Below are 17,798 nucleotides of genomic sequence, written 5' to 3'. Positions count from 1 at the left end.
GGCTGTATGTTGTTAAAAGAGGGCAGTTCTTCTGCTTACAAAATGTGCAGATGATCAAGAGACCCATGGAGAACTATCTCCCAGGAAGCATTTTCATTAATGTTTCATATTATGATGCAAATTTGACATTTCTGGTTCTAATGTAAGAATTAGTTACTATGAATTTAATTGAGTGCTTAAAATCTGGTGGTTCATGTCTTGATTGGAATAGGAAAAAGTGGTTAGGAAGCATTACTTTTAATATTTTATTATTTAGAGAAACAAGATGATCGGAACATGTTTATATTATCTCACTCCCACAGAATTTGTATTAGTGACTCAGCACTTAATAGGTGCTCAAAAAATTATTAGGTCTGTGTGTTCTAAGAAGTATGGCAACTTGACTGACCTGAAGAACTGAGGCCTGCAATGGTTTCTATAGAATACCAATAAATGATGTCTAAAATTAATCCGAGTTGGATAAAATTTGGTGAATGATGTACAAGGAGTACATGTTAATACAGAAAATGATGGTGAAAGAAGTAATAAATATATAGTAACTTCATTTAATATCTTGACCTCCTTGTGAGGAATCCAAGAGATTTATAAGCATCCTATTATTTTGTTTTACTTCAGTGTTGGACAATGCAAATGTAATTAAGTATCTGATAGAGGATAGCTATTATGATATTATATAGAATTTTAGAAGAATAAATGATAATTACAGTTTTGCCAAGATTTTGGATTAATTAGACTCAAGATTTTACTGTGGCAAAGAATGATAGAGATTGTTACAAAGAGAATTACAGTGTTAATATTTTGCCATTTTTCCATGAAATTAAATTCATTCATTTTTTTCTTTTTTTATAATCATTCATGTTTTGCAAAAGAGAAGTAAATAAAAAAATTAATTAGAGCCTTACAAATACTTATTTTTTAAAATTTAACAATCGGAGACATACAAAAATATATGACTGTAAATTATAACATATAAAGAATCCCCCAACTGAAGCTTTAGAATACCATCATTAACTTATTTTAAGTATTATGTTTTCACCCAATGTTTTACCCCTCTGTTTCCTTATAAGAAAGACCTAATCACCATCCTGAAATTTGTATATTCCTACTATTAAGCAAGGGTTTGGAGCTACCCTGGTAGCTCAGTGAGTAAAAAATCTGCCTGCAGTGCAGGAGACCCATGTTTGATCTTTTGGTCTTTAAGATCAAGTGTTAATATATTCTGTCTAGGTTTTCACCTCTCAGAATCTTCCACTCAAGAATATTTTGTCTTTCTTTATTCATGTATTTGTTTATGGAAATGTCCTAAAAATAAAATATCCAGGTGAGGCAGACACGCCTCTGATCTCAGGAGTGCTCAGTTGGGCCGACCATGATGCTGGTTCGGGACCTCCTGTTGAACTGTGACATTAGAAGAGAATCTGTCGGTTGCTGTAGCATCTGAGATTTGTTAGCAGGATCTCATTCCGCTAGAGCACATGTGTTTTTCTAGACTTCTGTGGCGATCTTGGAGAAAGTCAGGGATGAAATAACAGATTGTCTTCAAACGCTGCCGTCCAGCTCTGAATTTTATTGGCATTTTCTTATTCCACTGTTTATTTCATTAAGTGAAATCTGTTTCTCTTACGTCCCGTGCAGAATGTGAAGGATGACGGACAGCATGTGTGGCGACTCAAACACTTTAACAAACCTGCCTACTGCAATCTTTGCCTGAACATGCTGATCGGCGTAGGGAAGCAGGGCCTCTGCTGCTCCTGTGAGTATGTTTCCTTTGCCTGGACATCATCACCTCCGGTGAGGAAAGGCTGATTTCATAGCACAGTTTTGTTTGTAGACAGGGTCAAGAAATTAACCTGACCCTTCCTGTATCTATGATTTATGTCTCCCTGTAGTATGTTTCTGAAGGCTTAGGTCATTCTAGTTTTGATTCCTTCAATTTTGGAAAACCCTCTTCTCGGGAAAGGAATAAGGACATTTTCCAACTCACAATCTATTTTCTTTCCCCTGTAATTTAGTTTATTCATGATTCTCATTGCTTCTGCAAGTATTAGGAAAATATCCACTGGCCTCTCATACTTATATCTTACATTTATGCATATTTATCCTTTTTTCCCCAAGTTAGTTGCTTTATTCACATTGTTTTCCTATAATGAGCTTATTCCTTTCAATCTTTTAAAAATAATTACTTGATCAGTTTGCACTCAGATTAAGAAATCACAAGGAATAAAAACTAATCTTGTACCTCAGACACATGAGTTTTAATTCTATCATGGAGAAGTTCTTCATATGTGGTTAATGGGTATTAGAATGCAAAGTTTTGCCCGTTCATGAATTCCAGCCATTATTTTTATTTCAGCACACTTATCTTTGTAATATTTGTTTTATTCTATGGGATACTGCCCACTAGAATTTTCAAATAATGCTTGCATCAACTTATAAAAGGCATTAAGAACTTTTAAACCAACAGCATGTGCTCCTGAGAAACGTTTTCATTCTGTGATACTTCTGCTAAAACAAGGGGAATACCGAGTCCACTCACTAAGGGTGACTTTTTCTGAGTCCAGCACGTTGTGAACCATACCCTTTTCTGCAGTGTATGTTTACTGAACCCGTCAGGTTTAGTGGATACATCCCATTTTTGTGCATTTATAATAAATCTAATTTCTTACCTGGCTTCCATATAATACATAATTTTCAGATATTAATTTTAGCTAATGGTTTCTTTGGTAGCATATTTGGAAGAAGACTTTCAGATGTTTTATTTGACATTAAAAACCATATTTTAGGACCACTTTTAAGTGTTTACGGATTTTAATAAAGTAACATAAAATTGCCTCATACCACTTCAGAGGGCTGTTTCTGGTGGCCACATTAGAGGCTGGTTACCCCAGAATATTCTCCATGTACAAAGGAAGTAATTTATTTTCAAGGATTTATTATTTTTAAGGAAAATAATTTTTCAGAGTATTTTCTATTATTGGGAGCTTATGAAACAAAATGGTAATTCTCAAATAATGTGGGCAGTGTCATGTAAAAGTGAGAATCTTACTCACAAGTTTTAACTGGTAAGTGTAGCAAACGTAATATACAGCATTACTGCCATTAGGGAAGAGAAGAGCGACTATGTTTCCTTCCTCATTGTTACCAAAGGAAGTCACAGATGTGGCTATTGGGGAAGACTTTTACTATACAAGTATTATGTGGACTTAGTATTTTTTTCATTCTAATTCCATGCAGTCGTTAATTTCTTTATGTTTTATTGAGAGAGCTACCTGGTTGCTTTTTTACTTAATTTTTATTCCCTATATTTATGCATTTGTTACTCTTAATTAGAAACCAGTATTTTATTAAAGAATATCTTTATAAGACCCTGAGTTATACTCAAAATCAAGCCATGTAGTGATTTACAGATGCCAATGAAGTGTATGTATTGACTTTATGTCACATTTTATACACACACACCCATATATATCTTTGTATTTGTGAATATATGCATATTTGTGCTTAGTTGCTCAGTTGTGTCTGATTCTTTGCAACTCCATGGACGATAGCCTGCCAGGCTCCTCTGTCTGTGGGGGTTCTTCAGTGAAGAATACTGGAGTGCGTTGCCATGCCCTCCTCCAGGGAATCTTCCCAACCCAGGGATTGAACCCAGGTCTCCCGCATTGCAGATGGATTCTTTATCATCTAAGCCACCAGGGAAACCCATACATATTTGCATATACATAGTAATTTTGTGTGTATATATATATATATATATACACCATAATATACATATATACATACACATGTATATCTTTGTATATGTGTGTATATACACATTTGTACATATATATTAATTTTTGCATCTATATATCATAAAATACATATACACACATGCACACACACACACACACACACACACACACACACACACCATATGCTGCCTATCTAAGGTTTTTCCTTTTGGAGACAGATTGCCATGATGGCTATGAAGGATGAAGTTTAAATCTATTCTCTGGAAATAGACTAACCAGCTATTTAAGATTTAGATAAATCAATAGACAAAACAGCATAAACTCATGGGCTTTTACTCCCATGCCTGCCAGCTGCTCTCATGCCTATACTCTGTAAAATATAGATCTTTTCCTTCTAACAAATGACACCAAGCCATTTGGCAGTCATCAATTTGTCTTTAATATTTTTGTCATCTGGGAATTATTGTGAAAAATTTGAGTGAGGCCTGATTTAATTAAGCATTTCCTGCTATGCCATGATAGAAGAGTCTTGGTTTTTCACATGCATAATATTTCCTGTACTAATTGGCCTTTTGTATTCCATGGTAAAAACAGTAGACTTGGACTTTTTCTTGATGTCGCTGATTGGATTGATTAGGGAGCAGTGGCTATGAAACAAGGTTCTGTTAATGTCATTCTTTCTCTGTAAAACTGCAATCTGGGCCAGGATGAGCTCTGAATTTGTGCACACGTTTTCTTTCAGTTTGCAAGTACACAGTCCACGAGCGCTGCGTGGCTAGAGCGCCTCCTTCATGTATCAAGACTTACGTGAAGTCCAAGAAGAACACTGATGTGAGTGCGTGGCCGTGCTGGCTTTTGGAGTGTGTTGTTTATGGATGCTTCTTCTCACTGCAGCGCTCTCGTTCTGTTCTAGGTGATGCATCATTACTGGGTTGAAGGCAACTGCCCAACCAAGTGTGATAAGTGCCACAAAACGGTCAAATGTTACCAGGGCCTGACGGGACTGCATTGTGTTTGGTGTCAGATCACAGTGAGTAACACTGGAGAATATATCTCTTCCATTCACTCTTGATGAACACGCTGTATCCCATGCTCTCTGATGAGTCTTAGAAGGCCATCTTGAATTTTAGACTAAGTCCAAGTTAGCATAGCATAATAGGAGCCTCTCATCTCATGTGTGGCTCCCAAAGGGATAAAGGTCAGAGTCAAATTTGACCTCAGAGGGTCCAGAATTTCAGAGCTAACCTTAGAGATAGTACTGTCATGAGGCTTTCAAACTGTGCTCTGTGGAGTTCTAGAAAGGTAACAAGGCACCGTGGCTGTGGGTGGGCAGTGAGCTTGGAATATTGATTGGGTAGAGCTCAGCTAGCTCTCTGCCCTGAAACTCTATTTTGGTAGAATTTTGTATTCTACATATTCTATATTTATTTTGAGTATAGGATATTAGGCTTGAAAAGGGTAGAACCATGAATAATGTGATCCAAAGACTTAATTTTATAGTGAAGATACTAAGACCAAGAAAATTTAAGCAAATCATTAATGACCACACCGCTAAGTAGAGATGCAAGCATGTCCATATTTTGCTTCTTGATGATTCTAAGCATTCACTCAACCCTTCTTTACAATGTGTTGTTGCCTTGCTCCTTTCGTTAAGTCATAAATTGAGGGATACAGGTATGGATGTAAATGTTAACCATTAATGGCATTGACAATGAAGAAGAGGTCACTTGGTCTTTCCTGGGAAATCTGCACTCTCCTTGGCTTGCATAATTGTAAAAGCTGCTTCAAATAACTTCTGGGATAAACACATTTGTTAGGTAGTACCTCTAGTATTTCATGTTGTATTTCTGGAAATTAATTAGAAGGCACATTTTTAAGAATAACCACTTTTTACCATTTAGTACAAAAACATTTATGGGGCTGAATTTCCCCCCCATTGACTTTGTTTTCTCTTTACACCTAGTGTGTGAGTCATCTTATTTATAAGACAAATTATTTTTGCATTGTGGGAATTAAACAGTAGGGAGCAGGGTAAAAGTTAAGCAAATAAGTTTCTGTGTAGTGGCCCTGAGCACTCCTCCCCAACACACACATTGTTTAAAAATTTTCTTAAGTACACACACACACATACACAGGATAATGAGAAAAACAAACTGTGTCTTGTATTTCGAACGTACAATTAAGTACATTTTTTAAAATGAACACATTTTCTTCAATCATTTTCAGCTATTACTCAGTTAAATTATATTTACATTTGAAATTTCCTCAACTATGACAGTTTTATTTTTTTGAAGTGATTGGGTATTATAATAAAATGTCTAACAATGATTTAAACTATACATGTGAATTACTTAAACATGTTGATTTCTCAGTTTTAAGAAGTCCATAACTGTTTTATTTCTTAAAAACCTTGTACTCATTAAAATATTAGTTTTCTTTTCTAAGCATCTATAAAAAATTTAGTTTTTGTTTCAGATCTTATATAACTCTATTCCTCTTATATTCCCCAGGGAGTACATCTTTTGTTAGTTATATCTTTATTTTGCCATAAACTGAAGTTGGAGAATCAGAATTTGTTTGTTCTTTTTATTTCAAGTTATTCCCCATCCTTCATACATTTCAAATGTGTTATTTTCTTTCCCATTTTTAATTTCTTTTTTTAATTGTAGTATAGTTGCTTTACAATGTTGTATTAGTAGTCTCTGCTGTACAGCGGAGTGAATCAGCTCTATGTATACATATGGTCCCTCTTTTTTGGATTTCTTTTTCACTTAGGTCACCACAGAGCACAGAGTGAGTTCCCTGTTCTGTACAGTTGGTTATCATTAGTTCTCTATTTTATACATAGTAGTGTATATATGTCAGTTCCTATCTCCCAATCCATTCCACCTACCCTTCCCTTCTTGGTATCCATACATTTGTTCTCTTTTCTATTTCTACTTTTCAGATACGTCCATTTATACTACTTTTCTAGATTCCATGTATTTGTGTTAATATACGACATTTGGTTTTCCCTTGCTGACTTATTTTAGTCTGTATGACAGTCTCTAGGTCCATCCACGTCTTGGCAAATGGCACAGTTTCATTGCTTTTTATGGCTGAGTTGTATCCCATTGTATTCATGGACCACATCTTTACACATTCCCCTGTTGATAGACATTTAGGTTGCTTCCATGTCCTGGCTATTGTAAACAGTGCTGCAGTGAACATGTCAGTATTATTTTTAAATATGTATTTAAAATTTAAATGCTATAAAATTACGCACTGCCTCCTCTCCTGACACAAAAGCCTTTAGAGATTTGAAGTTTCTTTGTTTGGCTCCTCTTCTCTTCCCCCTGCCTAGATTAAATAGAAGATATCTACCTCAGACCATTTCTATATTTAGTATGATCTATACTTTGTTCTTAAAATATTGTATGACGATTTCAGTCTAAAGTTGATCTGGTCTTGACTGACACACTCCTGATTGCCTTTATTTGTAAAAAACTATTTATGTATGTATTTGGCTGTGCTGGCTCTTAGTTGTGGCCCATGGGTTCTTTAGTTGCAGCACGTGTGATCTAGTTCTCTGACCAGGGGTTGAACCGGGGGCCTCCTCCCTTGAGAACATAGAGTCTTAGCCACTGGACCACCAGGGAAGTCCCCTGCTTGGCTTTAAACAAAGTGAATCTACTTTCTTAAGTCTTTATGCTTCCCAGAAAGTGCTATAAATATAGTAAAGAGCTAGCAGAAGCTGTGAAAGTGATGGGCTATGCACCATCAGAGCTGAGTGTTAGGAAGGCCTATCTGAATAGAGTCTGTATGGAATAGATTGTAGGGAGAAACAAAGAGAATGAAACCTGGTTTCATTTCAGCGATCTTACAAACGCTATCACTTCCTTTAAATATAGGACTTTTGGCAATTACTTGAGTCTTAATTTAGTCATAAGTTAGACTGACCATATTCCTATAAGTGTCTCTGCTCAACAACTAAGGCAATAGTTGTATAATCTTGGACAAAGTATATACAAGCTTTGGCCAGTTTCTTAATTGTCAAAATGGATATAGTGATACCTATCTTGTAAGATTTTTTTTTTATAAAAATTAAATGAATTAAGAAAAATCTGTATAAATATGTTTAGTGCAGAATCTCATACATAATAATGCTTGCATGTGTGCCAAGTTGATTCAGTTGTGTCTGACTCTTTGCGACCCCATGGATGGTAGCTCACAAGAATTCTATGCCCATGGGATTCTTCAGGCAACAATACCAGAGTGGGTTGCCATTTCCTTCCCCAGGGGATATTCCTGACCCAGGGATCAAACCCGAGTCTCTTAAGTCTCCTACACTGGCAGGCATGTTCTTTACTTCTAACTCCACCTGGGAGGCCCATAGTAGTGCTTAGTGATTGACAATTACTTTCACAGTGAAGGCTAGGTAAAATGTGTGTGCGTGTGTGTGCGCATGCGTGTGTGCGCATGTGCTCAGTTGTGTCTGACTCTTCGCGACCCCATGGACTGTAGCCCTCCACATTCCTCTGTCCATGGAATTCTTCAGGCAAGAATACTAGAGTGGGTTGCCATGACCTATTCCAGGGGAATCTTCTCAATCCAGGGATTGAACGCACATGCCTTGTGTCTCTTGCACTGGTAGGCAGATTATTTACCACTAGTACCACCTGGGATTTTCCACGACCAAGGTAAGAGAAACCCAAATAAGACGGTAGGTATTGCTAGGGGGCACCAGAGGGCAGACAAACTGAAATCATAATCACAGGAAACTAGCTGATCTAATCACATGGACCACAGCCGAATGTGGTCCCCTGGAGAAGGGAATGGCAAACCACTTCAGTATACTTGCCTTGAGAACCCCATGAACAGTAACAAAGGGCAAAATGATAGGATACTGAATGAGGAATTCCCCAGGTCGGTAGGTGCCCAGTATGCTACTGGAGCTCAGTGGAGAAATAACTCTAGAAGGAATAAAGGGATGGAGCAAAAGCAAAACCATTCTAAAGGAGATCAATCCTGGATGTTCATTGGAGGGACTGATGCTAAAGCTGAAACTCGAATACTTTGGCCACCTCATGCGACGAGTTGACTCACTGGAAAAGACTCTGATGCTGGGAAAGGTTGGGGGCGGGAGGAGAAGGGGACGACGGAGAATGAGATGGCTGGATGGCATCACCGACTCTGTGGACATGAGTTTGAGTGTACTCCGGGAGTTGGTGTTGGACAGGGAGGCCTGGCGTGCTGTGATTCATGGGGTCGCGGAGAGTCGGACACGACTGAGCGACTGAACTGAACTGAACTGAACTGAACCACCTGGGAAGCCCAGGTAAATTGTCATGTGGGGGCACAAAACCCAACCTCTGGCTCACAGAGGGTACCCCATGAATGTTACTCAAACCATCTCTCTCCCTTCTGGAAGGATCTCTAATTTCCCAGTCTAAGAATAACACCTGCATGTTCTAAAAGCATCCAGAAACATGTGATCTTGAATATCACTAAAGCCTAGACTAAGCTGATTTATTTATATTCACAAACTCTCTGCTACGAAACATAGTAACATCATGCTTGCAATGATTGGAAATAGAGCTGGAAGTCAATCTCTTTTCCTTGTCTTTCACCTCTGTCTCATATATTCAACCCATCACTGAGCCTCTAAGTTTCCTCCTTAAAATATCTCTCTCAGATTTGGTTTTTATCTTCACCATTCACAGCCCAAGTGCAAGCTCTTAGCACCTCTTAACTAGATTAGAGTCAGAAATCTTGGCTTACCTCCCTAACAGAAGGTACTTTTCCTATAACACAGGCTGCAAACCACCTCCAGAATCAACTTCTGAAAATACTGTTTTGTTATCATATGCCACCTTTGGCAACCCATAATAGTTCTGTGAAAATAAATGCAGCCCTCACCTCTTCCTACCTCAACCTGGTTTTCATTTCCCCAAGTATGAGGGCCAAGCCTAAACATATGATGTATGGAATATTCCCCTCCATGCCCAGGCCCTGTTATAAGTTGAGTATATCTGTGGACAGTTCCCAGGGAAAGCCAGGCTTCACCCATGTTATTTAGCTCGCTTTGCTTTATTTTTTAGTAGTATTAAAAATTGTATTTATTTTTCTTTGTTTTGGGTCTTGATTGCCACATGTGGGCTTTCTCTAGTTGCGGCAAGCGAAGGCTACTCTGTAGTTGCCATGTTCGAGCTTCTCACTGCTGTGGCTTTTCTTGTTGCAGAGCACAGGCTCTGGGATGAGTGGGCTTCAGTAGTTATGGCACATGGGCTTCATTGCCCCATGGCATGTGGGATCTTCCTGAACCAGGGATTGAACCCATGTCCCCGACATCGGTGTATTTTAACCCCTGGACCACCAGGGAAGTCCCTTGCTCACTCTGATTGTCCTGAATGCACCTTAAATTCTAACTACACTTCAAGAACCAAATTAAGTATTTCCCTTGAGATTTTCCTTGACACTTTATGTTTACTTTTTCTGAATACTTTCCAAACTTTTATTCCACACCAAAAGAAGACTGACATGATGTCTAGAACTGTCATGTCTGCATGCTAACATTGCACTGCTCTATCACTGTCTTATCCAGCTCCAGATCCAGTATACACCTTTGGATCACCCTAATCACCCTAAATCTTGATTCAGTGCTGAATATAGAGGATATCCTCAACAATTTCACTTTCATGACAGGTATCCTATTCTTACTGCTAAATAGTGAATTTTAAATGTATAACTTAAATTTGTTTTTTTAAACATCCTGTAATCCTCAAATATACATCATATATACAAGTATGTGTATACAAATACTTAAAAAAAGTGTTAGTCACTCAGTAGCATCTGACTCTTTGCAGCCCCAGGGACTGTAGACCGCAAGGCCCTTCTGTCCATGGAATTCTCCAGGGATGAATACTGGAGTAGGTAGCCATTTTCTTCTCCAGGGGATCTTCCCAACCCAAGGATCAAACCTGGGTCTTCCACACTGCAGCAGATTTTTACAGCCTGAACCAAAAGGGAAAACACCCCTTTTTATTCAGAACCTGTGTATTCTTGATGTTACAGAATTTTGCCATCATATAGATAAAAAGTTAGGCTCTTAGAACTGAGTTTTATCTCCTTTTGTAAGTCTCACCACTTAAAAATAAAAACAGGAAAATCCTAAGAAAGAACAATATAAACTGCCTTCTAACCTTTAAGCAGCCATTTCCCTGTGCTTTGTAATTCAATCAGCTGGGCTGAGTGTCCTCATTGCTTCTTTTTTCCTCCTCTTGCTGACATTCTCTGATTCTTAAGATATCACTGCTTAATCACTATTATTCAGTTCAGTTCAGTTCAGTTCAGTTGCTCAGTCATGTCCGACAGACTCTTTGCGACCCCATGAATCACAGCACACCAGGCCTCCCTGTCCATCACCAACTCCTGGAGTTCATTCAAACTCACCTCCATCAAGTTGGTGATGCCATCCAGCCATTTCATTCTCTGTCGTCCCCTTTTCCTCCCACCCCCAATCCCTCCCAGCATCAGAGTCTTTTCCAGTGAGTCAACTCGTCGCATGAGGTGGCCAAGGTATTGGAGTTTCAGCTTTAGCATCAGTCCTTCCAATGAACACCCAGGATTGATCTCCTTTAGAATGGACTTGTTGGATCTCCTTGCAGTCCAAGGGACTTTCAAGAGTCTTCTCCAGCACCACAGTTCAAAAGCATCAATTCTTCGGTGCTCAGCTTTCTTCACAGTCCAACTCTCACATCCATACATGACCACTGGAAAAACCATAGCCTTGACTAGACAGACCTTTGTAGGCAAAGTAATGTCTCTGCTTTTTAATGTGCTGTCTAGGTTGGTGATAACTTTCCTTCCAAGGAGTAAGCTATTATTAGAGAGATGCAAATCCAAACTACAGTGAGCTATCCCCTCACACAGGTCAGAATGGCCATCATCAAAAATCTACAAACAATAAATCCTGGAAAGGGTATGGAGGAAGGGGAGCCTTCTTGTACTGTTGATGGGTGTGCAAATTGATACAGCCACTATGGAGAACAGTATGGAAATTCCTTCAAAATCTATTAATAAAACTGCCATATGACTCAGCAATCCTACTACTAGGCATATACCCTTAGGAAACCAGAATAGCCAAGACATGAAAGCCATCTAGATGTGAATTGACAGATGAATGGATAAAGAAGTTATGGTACATATACACAATGGAATATTACTCAGCTATGAAAAGGAATGCATTTGAGTTGGTTGTAATGAGGTGGAAATACCTAGAGCTTATTAAACAGGGTGAAGTAAATCAGGAAGAAAAAGAGAAATATCATTTATTAATGCATATATATGGAATCTAGAAAGATGGTACTGATGAACCTATCTACAGGGCAACAGTGGAGAGGCAGACATAGAGAACAGACTTTTGGACACAGCAGGTGCGGGAGAAGGTGCGATGATTTGAGAGAGTAGCATTGAAATGTGTACATTACCGAATGTAAAATAGATAGCCAGTGGGAATTTTCTGTATGACACAGAGAGCCCAAAGCTGGTGCTCTGTGACAGCCTAGATGGGTGGGACGGGGAGGGAGACGGGGAGGTTCAGGGGGAGGGGGCGTGTGTATGACTATGACTGACTTATTGATACATGGCAGAAACCATCACAATGTTGTAATCATTCTTCAATTAAGAATGATTTTTTTTAAAGATCTCACTCTTTATACCTGTTGATTTCCACCGGAAAGCATTTTCTTGACATTCTATTAAAATAGGTGGTCCTTTGCTCCTGTCGTGGTAAAATGTCCATGGTCAGGCAACATTAATGGTATCTGTGGATGATGCTTTTCATTTGAGCTTGGCCAAAGCAAGCCTATGTTGCGGCTATAGATCATTGCCTTTTGGTATCATGTAGGACTACTACTTCTTTTGAAAGAGTCAACTCCTAACAATAATGTTTAAAGGTTTCCATTGACTTTACAATAGAGAGATTCATGCTTTAGCAAATGCCAGCGTTAACGCAGCACCTGAGATGGAAAAATGTTAGTGATAAAAATACACGTAAATCAACAAATTTTCCTCTAACCTGGTCACTTCATTTTTCTGCAGAAAAACTGTTTCTTTTTTCTTCCAAATTCTTAAATTTATTTTCTGTTTTTCTTCCGTTCAATTTTTTAGATTCTGCTTTCTGAACAACACCTTCACTCTTTTCTCAACTCCATCCCATAAACACATATACATATACACACATACACACAAACTTATTCACACATTTTATTTTTCTTCCTAAATTGAGACAGCTTTTTTCAATAAACATAGATCTGGCTCTAAATTAAGTGCTATTAGGAATGTGGTAAACTCTGAAATTATTTCCAAGTGTTTAATTCACTTCCAGAAATAGCTGGTTTATATTTTATGAATTTTCTAGCTATGATACTGATTCCCTTACACAGAAATGGAAGTTTCTGTACATAAAATATGACCTGATGATTTCCATTTCTTACTCTAAAAATGCAAAGATGACTGTGAACAAAAATAAAAACACTGTTTAAAAGGTAACAATTTCTTTACTCTGGGGCTCCATTGGCCATTGCATTGAAGAGGCAGCACTCATCAATGTTCCAGTTTATTGCTCTTCTTGATGAGGCTTTTTCTCTGTTTTGCTAGTGAAGTAAGCCAGAAGGACAATCTGGGTTATCTTTAAGATAATTTTCAGACTTCAGTATCTTACTGTCACTGAGGACTCAGCTTTGACTTTTTTTTTTTTCCTGTAAAATGGCATGGTGATGAGTTTAAGCAACTTGTTATTATTACTGATTATACTCACTTTATTCCTTTTTACATTTTTATTTAAAACTTATCATACACACAGAAAATTATACATTTCCCAGGGAGAGAGCTCAGTGAATTTTGCACAAATGAACACTATGTGTAGCTAACACCTGATTGAGAAACAAAACATTACCAGTAACCTAAGATACTTTTAGGGGCTAGTGGCTTTTAAATTCTATTATATGGTTTCTATTTTGTTGATATTTTCTATTTTTTTAATAGACTTCATTTTTTGCAAAGTTTTAATTTCACAGCATAAATGATATATACTTTTAATCTTAATAGTCTTGGGAACCATAAGCATTTTCTCATTGTTCTTCATATTTTATAGTTTGTTTTCAAGTGTGTTTATGAACAATATGGTCAGTGCAGTAGAACTGCTATACACATTGTGAAAAAATCAGTATTTTCCAATGTGGTGTCCTCAGCTTTGATACTTCCAGCTACAAATAATGTCATGATGCTGATGGACACCCACACATATTAGGCAGCTGCCAGATTCCAGTCTTAAGAGAAGTGTAAAGTACCTTACACATTATTAGTTAATAGAGACTTCTTGAGGAGGAGAATTTTCTTGCACTGTGTCTTCCTGTTTTACTGTTGGTGATATGGTTACTGACATCCTTGTAGATCCTGCTACATGCTTATGTTCCTGCAAGACTCTGTCTCATAGCCACCTGGACCACATGGGAATCAAACTTGACAGTGCCATGCTGATTTTATTTAGCTCTGCAGGGAAGCCAGGGCTTCCCAGGTGATGGTAGTGGTAAGAACCCACTTGCCAATGCAGGAGACATAACAGATGTGGGTTTGGGAAGATTCCATGGAGGAGAGTATGGCAACCCACTGCAGTATTCTTGCCTGGACAGAATCCCCATGGACAGAATAGCCTGGTGGCCTACAGTCCATGGGTTGCAAAGAGTCAGACATGACTGAAGTGACTTAGCATGCAGCACACATGCAGGGAGCAGTGTTTCATAGGACCCGTTCCAGTACCTATGCTCTGAAACCCTCAAACCTCAATATGAAGAGGTACTCCATATATTCTGTTTGGCTTATCAACTTTGTAATTCTTTCTGAGTGCTCAGTTCCTTTTTTGTTTTGCTGGAAAACTATCTTAAATACCAAAAAGCTGTCATTAAATTCATTTTAGTTTTGTTGTCTTTTATTACATCTGGTAACCCTCAAGTAACTATAGAGAGGTTAGTCGTCCCTTCCCATATCAGTTGCAGATTGTTAGAAATCCATGGGTTGGAGGCAGGGTGGAGGCTGAGCTGCTCAGCTTGTGTAGGTGGTCAGTGCTGGCAAGATCTCAGTATCCTGTCTCTCTGTCCTTCAGAGTTGCATGGAAAACTTAGTCACTGCAAGCAAGTGTGAAAATTCAGTTTTTCTCACTCTGTGCACATAGAACTTTTATCTTAGAGTCTTGCATTGTCAGTTTTAAAGAGGTAGTGCAGGATTGAAAAGCAGAAGCTTTTTCTCTGTGACACCACGGTACAAAAGCACCTTCAAGACCCACAGCCTGACTTTGATTTTTGGTTTAGTTTTTATAGCAGTTGGTACATTCCTTTCCAAGGGCTACCATAATGAAACACTACAAAATGAGAGCAGAAAGTTATCCTTTCATAGTTCTAGAGGTTAGAAACCCAAGATCAAGATGTTAACGGGCCATGCTCCCTCTGAAGGCTGTAGTGAAGAATCCACCCTCACCTTTTCCTGATTCTGAGAGTGGCCCCCAATCATTGGTGGTCGTTGGCCTTTGGCTCCATCACCAAACCCCTGCTTCTGTTGTCACATGATCTCTTCCCTCCATGTCTGTCTCTTTATATCCAGATGTCTCTCTTCTCATAAGAAAGCCAGTCATTGGATTAAACTCCAAGCTATTTCAGTATAATTCCAACTGAATTTGAATATGCCTATAAAGATTTTATTTCTCAATGTGTTCATATTGTACAGGTACTAGAATTCAGGAAATTAATTGGGGAAAGACCCAATTTAACCTGTAACCCTTGATAATCTGTTTGGTCTGAATCCCAAATTTCAGGGTCATGATTTATTCTGAGAAAATTGATGAACTCTAATATATTAATAATATATTTAAACCAGTCACTAATTTTATTTTGTGGAAACTATGCATTTCCATTTGCCAGATGATTGCCTGTTAATTTAGTTCTATTTTGCATATGACTTCAAGTGCTTCTTTATTGAATACCCCTTGCCTCTTGACAAAGCAATGCCTGGTAAGATGAAACCACTTTTTTAATAAGGAGTTTATGTGTCACTGAGAAGCAAAACTGCTAATTATTGATGAATGTGTAAAGGTATTTTTATTTCATGTAATGTGGCCTAGTGTGAGTTAATTACAGTACAACTAGCCTTAATTCCAAGGCAGGGCGTTACCATGATAGATGTTTTAGATCCAAGGACAACAGAAATACCCCTCAGTAGTGAACTACTCAGGTGAGCTATTATCGCCAGCGGCACATCTACTCTCATTAGACTCCTGTGCTTGGTTGTTAATGAACTGTTACAAAGGTAGGCTTGTGTTGGAAATTATAGCCAAGATTTAAACGGGGTGGCTTGGTTCAGAATTGAAAAATATGTCATCTCCTTTTTGGTTCTGAACAAAACATGTTATTTTATTAACATCTGTAATTTTTTTAAAAGCATGACTATTTCATATTACATTGATAGGGAGTAGGGGATAAAGGTGTCCATAGGTGCCTTTACACAACTATTATTTAACAATTGTATATGGCTCCAATAAGAATTATAACCTCAATTTTAAAAAATCACTTATTTAATATACCATATTATAATACCTTAATTTCAACTTGTGGCCAGGTTTGATAAAAATATCGGTTTAAATTCATACATGTTGATAAGTAAATTACACTTATGATTATATACTTAATGTAGAACTGATAAATACAATATAAAGATAAATTTTTATGATCGTAATCATCTTCTTATATTTATATCCTGCTCCTACTGAGATGAATCTCTGGTTACATTTACATATTGAATTAGAAAGTTAAAACTAATGATGGGATCAATTATGCCCCATACTGAGCTGTGCACTTTGGAATGACTTTGAGAAAACAGGAGGGTCAAAAAAAAAAAAAAAAGCAGCCACAGTGCACAGTGGTTTCAAGATTATGCTAACAGATAAGCATAGGAAGGATTGTAATGGATGATAATATGTGTTTGTCAAAGAAGTCAGGCTTTTCGGGGGAAAAAACTAAAGGGCATTTCTAATATAAACATTTCTGAGAATTAGAAAACATATAGGCTGGGTCGTGGAAGCTGCTGCACAGTTTATTTAAGGCAGACTGTATAAGAACAGATGTCATAGGAGCCCCTTTATGATCCTGTTTGTTTGTTCTTGTAATTCTTTAAATGTATTTGCTGCATCTCAGGTGAAGTAGAATCTGCTTCATGTTTGCTGTTGTTATGCAAAATGATAGTTTCCTCTTTCTCCTTCCATAGCTGCATAATAAATGTGCTTCTCATCTGAAACCTGAATGTGACTGTGGACCTTTGAAGGACCATATTTTACCACCCACCACAATCTGTCCAGTGGTACTGGTGAGTTTTTCCTTCTCATCATTCTGCTATAACTTGGGATTTCTATAACTAACTGGTGCACCCTACCACTTGATACTTTTGGAGGTCATTTCAAGGCAGAACTCAGTAGACCTAAAAAACCTCCTTACTTCAGAGAAGACCTCTTTGCCCACTATATTTCCTTTTGCCTTCATGGCACAATAAACTTATCAGTAAGGTATTCTCTAACTGAAGCTGACTCAGGTTTTATCACTCAGTCATGTTGTACTTACCAGAAATTGTATAGGCGGAACACTTCCACATTTTACATGTTTTATAGATCGAGCTTCCCAGAATAATGAAGTTATTCTTATGGGCAGTTTTGCTGGAGATGCACATTATGTATCTGCAATTGGGAAGTCTCTCACCTAAGTCAGAGGCTACTTAGAATGAGGACACACACCTGGAAGAGAGCTGTGCACTGCCACTAGGTGTATTTTATCTTTTATTAGTGAACAATAAATTTAACTACCTGCAAAACAGTTACTTGATTCAATAAATATACAAGCGAAAAAAATGCCTAAGCAAAGTAACCTTGATAAGAGCAAATCCTGATAGAAAGAAGCAGCTATTCAAAGATAATATTCACATTACCTTTCAAAATCCAAATTGTTTCTAAAGTGAAGTAGTTATTTTACAAAACAAACCATTTTA

The 17,798-nt window shown here is 37.8% G+C and overlaps 1 protein-coding gene across 1 annotated transcript in view; it reads left to right on the top strand.

The window, feature by feature from the left end:
- Window positions 1–17,798, top strand: part of DGKB (diacylglycerol kinase beta) — an 898,781-nt gene that overhangs the window by 273,457 nt on the left and 607,526 nt on the right. Inside the window, exons 10-13 of the mRNA XM_088833532.1 lie at window positions 1,636–1,753; window positions 4,477–4,565; window positions 4,648–4,764; window positions 17,028–17,126. Coding sequence (XP_088689658.1) covers window positions 1,636–1,753; window positions 4,477–4,565; window positions 4,648–4,764; window positions 17,028–17,126 — 423 coding nt within the window. The remainder of the gene's footprint in view (window positions 1–1,635; window positions 1,754–4,476; window positions 4,566–4,647; window positions 4,765–17,027; window positions 17,127–17,798) is intronic.

Source organism: Moschus berezovskii, chromosome 3 (genome assembly GCF_049115385.1).
Source record: "Moschus berezovskii isolate FMDL1 chromosome 3, NW_MosBer_1.0, whole genome shotgun sequence".
Taxonomy (NCBI): domain Eukaryota; kingdom Metazoa; phylum Chordata; class Mammalia; order Artiodactyla; family Moschidae; genus Moschus; species Moschus berezovskii.
This window is presented reverse-complemented; position numbering and strand designations above follow the sequence as displayed.